Genomic DNA, 15904 nt, shown 5'->3' with positions numbered 1-15904 from the left:
CACATTTTCCCCACATCCCTGCCCACCTGTCAACCATCAAAATGCTCTCCATATCTATGATTCTGTCTCTGTTCTTCTTGTTTGCTTACTTTGTTTTTTAGATTCAATTATTGATAGAGTTGTAATTATTGGCATTTTATTGTTCTCAGTTTTGATCTTCTTTTTCTTAAATAAGTCCCCTTAACATTTCATATAGTATTGGTTTGGTGATAATGAACTCCTTTAGTTTATTCTTGTCTGGGAAGATCTTTATCTGCCCTTCAATTCTAAATGATATCTTTGCTGGGTGGAGCAATGTAGGCTGTGGGTCCCTACTTTTAATGTCTTTGAATACTTCTTGCCAGTCTCTTCTAGCCTGCAAAGTTTCTTTTGAGAAATCAGCTGACAGTCTTATGGGAACTCCCCTGAAGGTAAGTAACTTCTTTTCTCTTGCTGCTTTTAAGATTCTCCCTTTGTCTTTAACCTTTGGCATTTTGATTATGAACATGTCTTGGAATGGGCCTCTTTGTATCCACCTTGTGTGGGACTCTTTGGTTTTTGGACTTGCCTGTCTATTTCCTCCACCAAATTAAGGAAGTTTTCATTCATTATTTTTTTCAAATAGTCCCCATTTCTTGCTCTTTCCTTTCTTCTGACACCCTACAATGTGAGTGTCAGACCTCTTGAAGTTGTTCCAGAAGCTGATTATACTGTCCTTGGGATTTTTTAATTCTTTTTTCTTCTGCTTCTTCTTGTTGCTTGTTTTTTGCTCCCTTATGTTCCAAATCATTAATTTGATTGTTAGCTTCATCCACTCTACTGTTGTTTCCCTGTAAATTGTTCTTTATTTCAATTAGTGTAGCTTTTGTTTCTTACCAGATCTTGTTTATGCTGCTGAGGTCCTCACTAAGTTCCTTGACGATCCTTATAACCAGTGTTTTGAACTCTGCATGTGATAGATTGCTTACCTCCATTTCAATGAGCTCCTTTTCTGGAGTTTTGATCTGTTCTTTCACTTGGGTCATTTTTCTTTGTCTCCACATTTTGGCAGCCTTCCTGTGTTTGTTTCTATGCATTATGTAGAGCTGCTTTGACTTCATGTCTTGGTATTGTGGCCTAATGTAGTAGGTGTTCTATAGGGTCCAGTGGCACAGCCTCCCCTATCACCCAGGTTGGGTATTCAAAGTAAATGTTTCATGTGGTCTGAGTACACACTCCTCTGTAGTTGAGCCTTGATTGCTATTGGCAGATCAATGGGAGGGATTTACCCAGGCCAGTCAGCTTTGAGGACTGGCTGTGACTACTTACCACCAACCTCTGCCCTCTGTGGAGGATCAGCCATGCAGGGGCAGGTTGGTGGTTCTCTGATGTGGTGTGTAGCTATTCAGTGGGTGAGATGGCTCTGGGGTGTCTCAGGTGGTGCAGACCAAGGTCAGCCCCTATTTGTGTTCTGCCCAGGGCCATCCTGCCTGTGCTATAAAGCAATCTGAGATGGCTGCTACTTATGCTGGGCTTGGAGATTCCCAGGGAGGCCAAGTTGTGAATCTAAGCTGGCTGCTGCTAATGCTGGTCCTTGGACTCACTGAGGGCAGCTGTTTTGTATTCGAGAGGATTTAGGAAGTTGTGAAGCATGAGCCAAGACCAGCCAGTCATATGGAAAAGGAGCTTGGGTGGGCCTATAAGATGTATGGGGTGATGTCTCTGGGGATCTTCAAGGTGGGTCAAACGGTGTTAGCCAGATTGATGGAGCCTCAGATGTGGCACCAGCTTATAGGCTCTATGCCTCTGTGGGGGCAGGGTTAGAAAAGGGACAATGGCCTCTGCTTTCCTTGATGCCAGACACTTCAGTTCCTCCCTTTATGCCACTGGGGCCTTTCAAGCTGCTAACCTAGTGCTGGAGCTCAGAGGGAGTGAGTCTGAGTAAGTGAGTTCATGTGAGGTGTGTTGCCACCCTTCAAGGCCAGGAAGGTTCATGGTATTCATGCAGACAAAAAAATATTCACAGGGCCATTGGGATGTCTGGCCTGCCTTTATTCATGGATGGGTGAGCCACACCCATGGCTTACTTGCAGTATAGATACATGCTGCAAGCTGTGTATCTGTCTGCATGTCTCATGTCATGGCCCTTGCTCCCCAGAGTGGCCCCTGTCTCCTTGCATGTCTCTCATCATCATTGCCCCCAGCAGGGGTCCCTACCTATTTAAGTACTAGAGAAGAACAAAGCTGGCAAGATGCCAGGAATTATATAACATAACACAGTTCTCTGCATGCAAGTCCACTTCATGTTATGGGAACAGTTTATCAGACCCAGTCTCAAGGCTATGAGAACACTAGTTATCAAGCCCCTCCAAGGCTATGGGAACACTGCTCCCTCTAGTTACTCAGACACCTGTGTGAGGAAGCCAGCCTGCTTCCACTTACCCTACATGTGAGTTCTTTAAGAATAACTGCTTGGGGCTTCAGCAGTTTCTTTCACCAACTCAATGGTCACCAGTTTTTGCAGAATGACATTGTGGGGACTTATTTTCCTGGCACTGGAACCCTGGGCTGACGGGGCCTGGTGTGGGGCTGGGACTCCTTACACCTGAGATTTCCCTCTCAATTTTTTATTCACCACATGTGGGTGTGGGAGCAGCCCATTCCACATTGGTGCTCCTTCTACCAGTCTGGATGAATGTGGTTTCTTTAATTCCATAGTTGTCAGACTTCTATTCAACTCAATTTCTGGTGGTTATGAGTGATGGTTGTTCTATATTTTAGTTGTAATTTTGATATAGTTATGCAAAGAGGTAAGCCATTTTTGCCTACATTGCCATCTTGACTGGAGGTCATAAGTGGCATTTTCAAAATTTCGTTGTGTGCTATGATATAAAGGAATAACTTTGATTATTATTATTATCATCATTATCATCATCATCATCATTATTTTAGAGACAGAGGAAAGGAGGGAGAAAGAGGGAGAGAAACATCAATGTGGGAGAGAAACTTCAATCATTTGCCTCTTGTAGGCACCCCAATCCACCACCTAGACATATGCTCTAACTGGGAATCAAATATGTGACTTTTTGCTTTATGGGTTGATACTCCAGCCAACTGAGCCACACTGGCCAGAGCTAAAGGAATAACTATTTTAAACTATTATTTTATTACTCAATTGTGCTTATTGTACAATATTATATTTATATCATTGGTACAACCCATTGGTTAGACATTTACATAACTTACTGAGTGATCCCCCAACAAACCTAGTACACATCTTACACCATATATTGTTATTACAATATCATTGACTATATTTTCTATGCAGTACTTTACATACCCGTGACTATTTTGTAACTACCAATTTGTACCACTCTCTTCACCTTTTTTACTTATCCTTCCAACCTCTCTTCTATCTGGCAACCATCAAAACGTTTTCTGTATCTATGAGTCTGTTTCTGGTATATTTGTTTATTTATTTCATTTTTTGGATTTCACATAAAAGTGAAATTGTATGACATTTGTCTTTCTCTTTCTGACTTATTTTACTCAGCACAGTACCTTCTGAGTTCATCCATATTGGAGCAGATGGCAGTAATTCAATCTTTTTTTTTAAATGACTGAGTTATATTCCATTGGATATATGTACCACTTTTTCTTTATCCACTCATCTACTGCTGGACACTTAGGTTGCTTTCATATCTTGGTTGGCCACTGTGAATAATGCTTTGGTGAACATATGGATGTATATGTCTTTTCTATTTAGTGTTTTGTGTTTCTTAGGATAAATATCCAGAAGTGGAATTGCTGGGTCCTTCATTGTCTCTTGTTATATCCTTTGTTTTAAAGTCTATATTGTCTAGTATAAGTATTTCTATGTCCATTTTTTTGTTTGTTCCTTTCCATTTTTATGAAATATCTTTTTTATCCCTTAATTTTCAGTTTGTGTGTATCTTTTGATCGGAAGTGAGTCTCTTGTAGGCAGCATATGTAAAGGTGTTTTTTCTATTCATTCAGCCACCTTATGTCTTTTGATTGAAGCATTTAATCCTTTTGCATTTGAAGTAATTGTTAATAGATACATATTTATTGCTGTTTTATTATTTGTTTTATTTTTTCTTCTTCTAAAGAAAACCCTTTAATATTCCTTGTAATACTAGTTTGGTGGTGATGAACACCTTCAGTTTTTTCTCATCTGGGAAGCTCTTTATCTGTCCTTCGATTCTAAATGATAGCTTTGCTGAGTAGAGTAATCTTGGATGTAGATCCTGGCTTTTCATCACTTTGAATATTTCATGTCAATCCCTTCTGGTCTGAAATGTTTCTGCTGAGAAATCACCTGACAGTTTTATGGGAACTCCCTTTTGTGTAACTAACTGCTTTTCTCTTGCTGCTTTGAAGATTCTTTTTGTCTGTAACCTTTGTCATTTTAATTATGATGTGTCTTGGTGTGGGCCTCTTTGGGTTAATCTTGTTTGGGGAGCTCCACACTTCCTGGAGTTATATGTCTATTTCTTTAACCAGGTTAGGGAAGTTTTTAGTCATTATTCTTCAAATAAGTTTTTAATTTCTTGCTTTCTTCTCCTTCTGGCACCCCCATGATGCAATTGTTGGTGTGCTTAAAGTTGTCTCATACTTTAAGCACACAGATCTGAGGTTGTTTATACTACCCTCAGATTTGTGGAGTTTTTTTTTTCTTTCTGCTGTTCTTATTTGGTGTTTTCTGCTACCTTGTCTTCTAAATCTCTGATTTAATTCTCTGCTTCATCTACTCTACTGTTGATTCCCTATAAAGTATTTCTTCATATCAGTTATTATATTCATTTCCGATTAGTTCATTTTTAATATTTTATCTCTATTTTTATGTTTCTTATCTATTTGTTGAAGTTCTTACTAAGTTTCTCTACTCTTCCTCAACGTTCATTGAGCATCCTTGTAACCAGTAGTTTTTGTTGTTCTTTTAATATATTTTATTGATAATGCTATTACAGTTGTCCTAGTTTTTCCCCTTTTACCAGCCTGTGCCCAGTACCACCATTCTTTCAAGCAATCCCCAACTTAGTTCATGTTCCTGGGTCGTGCATATAAGTTCTTTGGCTACTCCATTTCCTATGCAGATCCTAATATCTCCCTGTCTGTTCTGTACCTACCAATTTGTACTTCTTAATCCCTGTACTTTTTCCCCTATTCTCCCCTTCCCCCCTCCCAGTTTATAACCCTCCATGTGATCTTCATATCTACGATTCTGTTCCTGTCCTGTTGTTTGCTTAGTTTGTTTTTTTAGATTCAGTTTTTGATAGTTGTGAATTTATTGCCATTTTAACGTTCATAGTTTTGATCTTCTTTTTCTTATATAATTCCATTTAACATTTCATGTAATAGTGGCTTGGTGATGATGAACTCCTTTAGTTTTTTCTTGTCTGGGAAGCTCTTTATCTCTCTTTGATTCTAACTGATAGCTTTGCTGGATAGAGTGATGTAGGTTATAGGTCCTTGCTTTTCATCACTTTGAACACTTCTTGTCAGTCCCTTCTAGCCTGCAAAGTTTCTTTTCAGAAATAAGCTGAGAGTCTTATGAGAACTCCTTTGTAGGTAACTCTCTGCTTTTCTCTTGCTGCTTTTAAAATTCTCTCTTTATCTTTAACCTTTGGCATTTTAATTATAATGTGTCTTGGAGTGGTCCTCTTTGGGTCCAACTTGTTTGGGACTCTGTACTTCCCAGACTGGTATATCTATTTCCTTCACCAAATTAGGGAAGTTTGTTTCACTATTTTTTGAAATAAGTTTTCAATTTCTTGCTCTTTTTCTTTTCCTTCTGGCACCCCTATGATTTGAATGTTGGTATAGTTGGAGATGTCCCAGAGCCTCCTTAATCTATCCTTGTTTTTTTCATTCTTTTTTCTTCTTGCTGTTCTGACTGAATGCTTTTTTTCTTCCTTATGTTCCAAATTGTTGATTTGATTCTCAGCTTCATCCCTTCCACTGTTGGTTCCCTGTAGGTTTTTCTTTATTTCACTTAATGTAACCTTCATTTCTGCCTGGGTCTCTTTTATAGTGTTGAAGTATCCAGTGAGTTCCTTGAGTATCCTTATAACCAGTGTTTTGAACTCTGCATCTAATAGCTTGCTTATCTCCTCTTTGTTTAGTTCTTTAGCCGGAGGTTTTTTTGTTTTGTTTTTGTTGTTGTTGTTCTTTAATTTGCACCACATTTCTTTGTCTTCTCAATTTGGCAGCCTCCCTGTGTTTGTTTCTGTGTATTAGGTAAAGCAGCTTTGACTCTCTGTCTTAGTAACATGGCCTATTGTAGAAAAGCGCACCTGTAAGTTGTATGGGGCAGAGCATTAGGCAACCACTTGGGTGGGGCAACCTGTCACCACTCTGTGGCTGTTTGTGGGTGGGCTTGGAAAGGGGACAGTGCTGAGGCCTGGCCTCTGGAATTTTGCCCAGGTTAAAGCTGTCTCCCAGCATTCACCCTATTGCCCTTCTCTTCAATTTCTTCCTGTATGCCACTGGTGCCCTTCTAGCTATTGCCCTGGTGATGAATCCCAGAGCAGGTGGGTCTACTAAAGTCCTAAGTTAGTTACAGATCCTTTAAGAGGATTCTCCTGAGAATCCTGCAGTTTCTTCTATCACACCAATCCCCATTGGTTTTTGTAGCCAGAAATTAAGGGGACTTGTCTTTCTGGAACCCTGGGCTGGGTGGTCTGGCGTGAGACTGGGATCATGCTCCTGAGGTATCCCTTCCAATTTTTATCCACCACACATGGGTACAGTACCACCCATTCCACATGTCCACACCTCTCTGTACATCTTCACATTTCTGACCCTCCTACCTGTCAGAATGATTGTCACTTATTTAAATCCTTGGTTGTCAAGCTTCCATACGACTCCTTCTTCTAATGAATCAGAGTGATATTTGTTTTGTAGTCTAGTTGTCATTTTTGCTGTAGTTGTGAGAGGAGGTGAAGTGTGTTTACCTATGCCGCCATCATGACTAAAAGTCATAACCAGTGTTTTGACCTCCATATCTGGTAGATTGCTTGTGTCCATTTTGTTTAGTTCTTGTTCTGGAGTTTTGTTTGAAATATGTTTCTTTGTGTTCACATCCTGGCTGCCTCCCTGTGTTGGCTTCTATATATCAGGTAGAGCTACTTACTACATCTTCTGGTCTGATGGAATGTCCTTATGTAAATGGTACCCTGTAGGGCCTGGTGGTGCAGCCTCCCTAGTCACCTGAGCTGGGCACCTCAGATGAAGCCCCAGTATGGACTCTGTGTACCCTCCTGTTGTAATTGAGCCTTTGGCATGTCCAAGAGAGGCATTTTCCCCCAGGCTAATCAGCTGTAAGGACTGGCAGCAACTATAGCAGAGGAGCTGCTGTGTAGGGGTCAACCTCATGAAGCAGGACTTATACTTCATTAAGGTTCTGGTGCCTGATGAGTCAGGCCCTTGAGTGTGTCACTTGTAGAGGTAGTTGGGTGGTGCTCTGGTGTGGTTTGAAACTATCCACTAGGTGCAGTGGCTCTGGAGCCTCTTGGGAAGTGCAGGCCAAGGTCTACCACAAACTTGACCTGCCTGGGGACACCCGGCATTAGCTACAAAACAATTTAAAGATGGTCACTACTTTTGCTGGGCTTGGAGGCTAAGCTATGAACTCAGACCAGCTGCTGCTAGTGCCAGGCCTAGGGACACTTACCAAGAGGTATGGGGCTCATTGATGCCAGATGCTGCCCCCAAACCCTTGTTTGGGGTTTGTGAATCTTTAAGAGATTTTAGGAAAGTCCAAAACAGGCTGTTTGTATTGAAAAAGTACTGGAAACAGCTTCAGTGGGCCCACAAGTTGGATGGGGTGGAGTGAGGTCTAAGGGAGTCACCAGGTTGGGGCAAAAAGTGTTAACCAGGTTGATGGAGATTCAAGATATGACACCTGCCTATACCTGCAGGGGAGGGGCTCAACAGAGGAGCAATGGCTTCTGCCAGCACTTCTGTTTGGGAGAACGCTGCCCCTCCAGAACTTGCTTCAAAGCCAGACAATTCAGATCCTCCCTGTATGTCCCTGGCACCTTTTGAGCTGCTGCCCCAGTGCTGGAGCCCTTGCTTGGCCCCTTACAAGGGACACCTGTGACTCTCAAAGCCCTCTCACTCACTCAGCTATACAGGGCCTGCTGGTTTTCATAGCCAAAAGTTATGGGGACATCTCTTTCTACCACTGGAACCCTGGGCTGAGGGGACTAATGTAGGTCTGAGATCCCTTGCTTTTCACTGGGCTCCTCTGCAGCTGAGATACGCCTCCTGATTTTTAACTACCACAGGTGAATGAGGGACCTGCCCCTAATCTTTGTCTCCACCCCTCCTACTAGTCTGAATGTGGTTTCTTCTCTATATCCTTAGTTACAGGGAGTATGTTCAACTAGACATCAGGTGATTCTGAACGATGACTGTTCTGTAGTTTAGCTGTAATTTTGATATGGTCATGGGAGGATGCATGTACCACATTTAATTACTTCATCGTCTCAACCAGAAGCCATAACTTGTTAAACATATGTTTGCTTAGTATGTAGCAATCTTGCTAACTTCACATATTCTAATAATCTGTCTCTATGGTTTCTTTTTGTTGTTTGCACATAATCATACTATCTGAATAATGATGGTATTTATTCATTCCATGTCCATTTTTATACAGTTTTATTTTTCTTATATTATTGCACTGGTTAGAACCTGTAGAATTATGTTGTATAGAAATGATTAGCCCTGGCCAGTGTGGCTCAGTTGGCTAGAGTGTCATTCCATAGCACAATGGTCTCAAGTTTGATTCCTAGGTTGGGCATATACCCAGGGTGCAGGTTCAATCCTTGATCTGGGCCTGTGGGAGAAGGCAACTGATCGATCGATCAATGTCTCTCACATCAGTTTCTCCGACTCTGTCTCTCTCTTCCTTCCTCTATCTAGATGCAATGAAAAAATGTCCTCAGGTGTGTATTGAAAAAAAAAATGAAAATTATAGTCACCTTTTCTTTATTTCCATAACAAAAAAAATCAACATGTCTAATAACAATGATGTTTGCTGTGGGTCTTTTGTAGCTAATGTATCTTCTAGTCTTAGTATGCTATAAATTTTTATTGTGAATAGATGTTTAGTATTTTATCAAATACTTATTATTTATCTATTGAGATAATCATATGCTTTTTCTTTTATTCCATATATGGATATTATATTGCTTTATATTCAAATTTTAAAACAATTTTGCTTTCCTAAAAGAAATGCAAATTGGTCAGTATTTTGTCACATTATGCTAGATTTCTTATATTTTGCTTAGTATTTTTGCATCCATATTTATGAGTGATATGGGCCTTTTTTTAATAATATATTTGTCAGAATTTTATATCAAGGTTTTCTGGCCTCGTAAAGCATATTATAAAGTGTTTTCTTTTTTTCTATTCTTGGAAAAGTTTATTCAAGACTGGCAGTTTTTCTCCTTCCAGTGTCTGGTATATTTACAAGTGAAGTCATCTGTGACTGTGGGAATATTTTTCATTGTTCTGTAGGGTTCTTTAGAAACTATTCAGCTTCCATTTTTTTCTTGTTTTTATTATTGTAAGTTCTAGGAATTTGTCCATTTCATTGAAATTTTCCAATGTATTGACAAACAATTTTGTAATATCCTCCTATGTTGTTTTATGTCTGTAGAATGTATAACCATGCCATCTCATCTATTACTGATATTGGTTATTTGGAGTCATGTACTTGTTCTTGATCAGGGGTATATCAGTTTTATTGGTCTATGCAAATGATCAACTATTGCTTTCTATTGTGTATTTATTCCTATTATATTAATTTTAGCTTTCACAATTATTCTTTTCTTCCTTTTATCCTCTTTGAGTTTACTTTTCTCTTCTAATTTTATAGAATAAAAGCTTGGGTCATTGTTAACTGATTTTTTTTACCTTATAAATTTTTCTATAAACATGGCTTGAGTTATATTGCACAAATTTTGACATGTTGCACCTTCATTCTCATTCATTTCAAAATATCTTCTAATTTTCATGATTATTTCTTCTTTGTCCTATAGTTTATTCAAAACTGTATTTCTCAGTTTCCAAATATATGTGGACTTCATAGTAATATTTTGTTACTGATTTCAAGTTTAATTCTATACTGGGCAAAAAACATGCTATAAATAATTTTGATGCTTTCAAATATGTTGAGGCTTGCTTTATAGCCCAAAATATGGTCCATATTTGTTAATGTTCCATGTGTACTTTATGGTTATTTATTACCATGCTGGTTATATATTAATTAGATCAAATTCATTAATCATGTTCCTCAAAATCCATCTTTTTTCTGGCTTGTCTGTTTGTTCTATCAGTGAATGAAAAGGAGATGACATTAAGTTCTCTATGATTGTAAAGTTGCCTTTCTCTCCCTCTTTTTTTAGGATATTTATTCATTTTTAGAGAGAGGGCAAGGGAAGAAGAACAAGAGGGAGAGAAACAATTAATGTGTGGTTGCCTCTCGCACACCCCCTACTGGGGACCTGTCCTGAAACCCAGGCATGTGCCCTAATTTGGAATCAAACTGGCGACCCCTTGGTTCGTAGCCCATGCTGAATCCACTGAGCTGCACCAGCCAGGACGCTTTTTCTCTTTTTTGTTCCTTCAATTTTTCTTTAAATATATGGCTTGATGTTTTCTTCAATATTGAAAGTATCTTAACCATTATCTAGTCAAATATTTTTTTCTGTACCCATGAGCATGACAAAAGCTTGACCAAGTCTGAGTCTTCCAGCTGCCTCTGAGAATGCCGACAGACACTGAGAGAGGAAAAGCATCCATGAATGTCAGGCTCACCTCTCTGGGTTTTCTGTTTTCTGGAAGTTGGCCCAATAATTCTTTACTCTTTTGTGAACTCCAGTAATATCTAACAGAGTTCTAAATACTTTTTGTCTAGATATATTCATCAGGAGAGAATAGTAAAAATTTCTTAGGTCACCAGAAACAGAATTCTACCTTTAAAATTTTTTTTAACAGTGTATTCAAATATTTATTTTAAATTAATTTATTTAATTGTTGTTCAAGTACAGTTTTCTGTCTTTTACTCCCATCTCAGCCCTTCCCCCCAGTGCTCCCCACCTACTTTTAAATTTTTATATGCATACTTGACATAGTATCACGTACCTTATTCCTGAAAAATTCAGGCTTTAGAAATATTTCACTCAAGGCACTTCATCACACATATTATTAAGTAGTATTTTGTTTCAGTGTTATTTTCTAACCCCCAAGTTTGTTTATTATTATCGTTGTTGTTGTTATTATTATTATTATTATTATTATAGTCATTGCTTTCTTGCTATCTTTCTGGGATAGTAGGTAGTTTATTAGCCTCCACCTCACTAATATTTCAGCCTTTCAAAGGTCCTGTTTTCTTCAGGAATTTCAGTCCAATTCCCCCTTAAATGGTCCAAAGACCTCATCTCTTTTCCCTTTGTGGACATAAATACTGCAGCCCCTGGTTATTACACATCAAAGCTGCCAGAGGGTTAATTTATATGATTACATTTTTGACTGTTAGCAATGTTTTTGCTTCTGGCACTTGAGAATTTGTGTTGTGATCTAAAACATGCTATTTTTAAAGTTATTACATTATATTCAACATTTCTAAGGGTTTATATTGAGATGGATTAAGGATAGCCTAGTCTGCCATTTTGCTGATACTGTTCATCTAGTCCTATTACTTTTTAGGGAACCACCAGAATGATGCACTCTTGTAGTCCTAAAGTTAATAGTTGTATAAAGCAATAAAGAAAAAAATTTATCTCAAATTGTTTCAGTTAGCTCTAGCCTGATTGTCTCTGACAATTTAATTTCATATCTTAGAAAGGTGCTTTTAGTTCAGCTTTTAGTGTCTTGGGGGAGGTCATTAAGGGGAGCATAAATACAATCTCAGAATTACTACAAGAATTAAAATTACAAATCTGGATTATCAAGCAGAGATTCAGAACCAAGATATAGAGAGAAGGTGCTGTTTCAAGATTGACCTACTTGAACTACCATTTATTAGACCATCCGCTCCTTTTTTGTATTTTCTGGGACCTGGACTTTTCTTACAACTTTGGTGGTCACACACACAGGTTTCCAGTCACTTTTTCCATTTACCCATTCCTATCTTGCTTTACAACTACCACTTTGTCAGCACAGCTCTTCCTAAAGTCACCCACAATTTTCATCTTGTTCAATCCAATGGGTACATCTCTACCCATATATCACTTGATCTATCATCAATATTACAGGTAATTACTCCCTTCTTATAAAAGTGTCCCCTTTTGGCTATAGTTATACCACAGTCTCCTGGGTTTTCTCCGATCACTCACTGCCTTCTCCCTCCCAATCTCCTTTGATGGTTCCTCCTTTTTCTACTTTATCTTTAAATTATGGGCTATCTCAGGGCTCATTTTTGAGGCTCTTCTATTCTTTATTCTTTGGGATATCATCCAATCTCATGCTTTTAATATCACCTGTATGCTAATAATTGCCAATTTTGTATTTCCAACTCAAACCTCTCAAATTTCTTACTGCTTAAGTGACATCCTCATTTGCCTATTAATACATTTTCTCAAAGATAATCTGTTAGCTCTTTCACCCTTATTCTTTTTTATAAATATTTTATATTTATTTTTAGAGAGAGATGGGGGGAAGAAAGGGGAGAAACATCAATGTGCGGTTTCAGCTCTCATGCCCCCATCTGGGAACCTGGCCCACAACCCAGCCATGTACCCTGACCAGGAATTGAACCAGTGACCTTTTCTACCTTTATTTTTAATGGCAGCATTATGCACCCAGTTGTTCAAGCCAAAATTTTTATTTTTTCTTTCCTTCATTCCCCATATCCAATCATGAGGAAGATATCCTGTTAGTTCTATCTCCAAATATATTTCAAATATGCCCAGTGGTCCTATTAAGTGTAAGTATTATTACTGTCATTATGTAGTTACATAAGCAAGGATTAAGACAGCATGTTAGTAATCTGCCTAAGGGTACACAGATTTTATGTAGAGGAATCATTATTTCGGATCCAGTATTCTTCCTATGAGAGCTTCACTCTCAAAGAATACTTTTTAATGAATTAGTAAGCAAATAGGTCTAGATAGTAATAAAATCCATAACCATGGCTTTATCAGAGAAACATTCTCTCCTACTGAAAAATAACTCTGCTATCTATAGAGTAGAAACCTTTGTTACAAAGAAAAAGCTTTGTTACATGTAAGATAGGGTAATATTGATATCATCACATGCCAATAACTCTTAATACATAAAACCAGTTTCAGAATTTAAGACTATGGAAGACAGACAACTTGGCTTCCAGAACTCCCTCTTTTTCTTTTAAGGATATATGGCCAGTTATACCCAAAACCTACTGCATTTTTGTAGGCTTTTATCTCCCTTCTTCTCCTCCAGCAAAGGTATTCAATCAAGTAAAAGGCTTGTCAAACTTGTATTTTAGCTTCTCTACTGTCATAATTTTATTAATAATCAACACTTCTCAACAAAAAGTGAACGGGACAGAGGAGAGAACCTCAGCAGGGCCGTTGTATACCTTGATGATATAAACTAAATATTGGGCGACGTTTGGAGATAAGGAGACTGTGTATTTTAACCAAGTAGGAGTCATTTTAAATGCTTGAAATAAATGCAAATATTGTTAGTAGGATCAGGAAAAAGAGTTGATTATCATCATTGGCAGCTTTACCTTTTGTATATGATAAAATTAATTAGAAAGTTATCTTTTCAGTTACAGAACCTCTCTTCCTGAATGAAGTTAAGGCACTATTTCAGTTTGTGTGTTTTGTGGCATTCCCCCCACCCCACCCCCGTCAAAATTATTTGTGATCTTAAACAATGTTTGGTGAAACCCACTTGACTTTTTCAGGTATTAACTTCATTTCTAAGCCTTGAATGCCATTATCACTTTACGAACTTCTCAAAATCAATTCTACTTAGAGTTTATTTTATACTTAGAGACTTAACAATCTTTTTTAATGAACTCTCTCGTACATTCACTCAAGTGCTAGAGGTCTTTGTGACATTTTGGTAATTCTAATGTCTTTGGACACAGTAGGTTCTTTAATAAAATATGTGAGTATATCTTCTTTGAATTCCCACAGAGCTCTGTACCCTGGAGTGTGGCAACCATGGAGTCTGCTCAAGGGGAATTTGCCAATGCGAAGAAGGCTGGGTAGGACCCACATGTGAAGAGCGCTCCTGCCATTCTCACTGTGCTGAGCATGGTCAATGCAAAGATGGAAAATGTGAGTGTAGCCCTGGATGGGAGGGCGACCACTGCACAATTGGTAAGTGCCACCATACTTTAAACAAAGTAAATTGGATTAATTGAGAAAAGAAATGTAGTGAGTCAATCACCAGACTTGTCATAGAATTTGAGGTTGAAGGAGAGAAGGAGGAGAAGTGTTAGCCATAGTTTGAAAGTTCCATTAACTGGGAAGTTTCCCCTTTGGTTGATAATATCTTATTTCTTGTATTATTTCCTTTCGAATTACTTCAGTATACCTTTTATTTTCTGCTGTCAAGTACTTGGAACTACTCAAATGAAAGATGATACATTGGGATAAAGTGTCATTAGTTAATAAGAGAAGTGCCTTTGTTGTGAAGGTAACATTCACTGCCCACTTTTCCTTTTGAAAAGTATAGGCTGTTTCAGTTGAAAGCACTTAAGGGTAATTTCATTAAATAAGACTACTTTAACAGCAGTCATCTGATATCATTAGATGCTGTCTTTAATGTATATGAGGAAGACACTCCTGACCTACCATCAATAGAACATCTGTGTTGAATTGCTTATTGGATAGCATAGAGTTTGTAGTGAAGCACCCACCCTCTGTTATCCCTTGTCACCAATTTCACAAATTTTCACCATACTGCCTCTGAGATCAGTCTGTGGGTGTGAGAAAGCCTATGTAATAATCTGTCATGTGGTCTTCACACTATAAAAACAGTAATAATAATGAAGGTTTCACTTTTAAAATACTCTCTTTTTGTGGATAAAACCTTCAAAGTACTTGACACATACACATATCTGCCACAAAGTTTTCCTGCATATACAACGAAGGAAAGTGGGTCACAGAGTCTTCCAATGGCATTCTCTAAGCATGCAGAATGTACAACAAAGGCGAGCATGGGGGTCTGGATACCCAGTGCATTTTTTGTTGGCTTTTTGCCCCCTCTAGACTGTACTACAGCTTCCAATTTTAGGTGAAAGTATTTTGTTATAATAGTTGGAGCCTGCCAAAGAAATGTATAATACAGGTAGTATATATAATATAATCTTAATCAACTGTATTACTCCTCTGCTAAAGGTACAGTAAGTCTTGTTCTGTGACTGTGGAAAATATTTCAGGTTCTTTAAAAAGGTGGTGAGGAGTGAGATTCAGATGTAGCTTAAGTGATTACATTCCTGCACTACAGTTACGTTTACTGCCTTCAATAAGAGGATTTAAATATTGTGATCATTACTAAAGGTAGTTACTCCAGAACTTCCTTCTAAAGATAGTACTAATAAGAAGTTCTAGCTAGTACTCTTTCACAAAAGTTATTACTGAAATGTAAAAATGCAGTTCTTATACTTTTAATGAAATATGACACTTTTTAGGAAGCCTAATAGAGTTTCTTGCAGAAAAGCCATTAATATCTTTCCAACAGAAAATATGATTCCCAAACTACACAGACCAGTGTACCAACTCTTGAGCCGCAGGCATTCAGCAGTTCACAGTTTGTTGTTCTCCTTCCAGGCAACAGATGGTAAACCATTAGTACATGTTGTATAGCTTTAGTCTCCCAGAAATTCATTTAATCACTCTTTTCCCCCCCTTTTTTAGCTCACTACTTAGATGCCGTCCGAGGTAAGATTTTTTTTCCTCACTAGTTTTATAACAGA

At 38.2% G+C, this 15904-nt stretch overlaps 1 protein-coding gene across 1 annotated transcript in view; it reads left to right on the top strand.

The window, feature by feature from the left end:
* Nucleotides 1–15904, top strand: part of TENM1 (teneurin transmembrane protein 1) — a 407415-nt gene that overhangs the window by 196904 nt on the left and 194607 nt on the right. Inside the window, exon 9 of the mRNA XM_053662339.1 lies at nucleotides 14118–14303. Coding sequence (XP_053518314.1) covers nucleotides 14118–14303 — 186 coding nt within the window. The remainder of the gene's footprint in view (nucleotides 1–14117; nucleotides 14304–15904) is intronic.

The sequence above is a fragment of the Artibeus jamaicensis genome, unplaced genomic scaffold (genome assembly GCF_021234435.1).
Source record: "Artibeus jamaicensis isolate MK-2021 breed Jamaican fruit bat unplaced genomic scaffold, CSHL_Jam_final contig_240, whole genome shotgun sequence".
Taxonomy (NCBI): Eukaryota; Metazoa; Chordata; class Mammalia; order Chiroptera; family Phyllostomidae; genus Artibeus; species Artibeus jamaicensis.
Note: the sequence above shows the minus strand (reverse complement) of the source record. Positions and strands in the feature narration are given on the sequence as shown.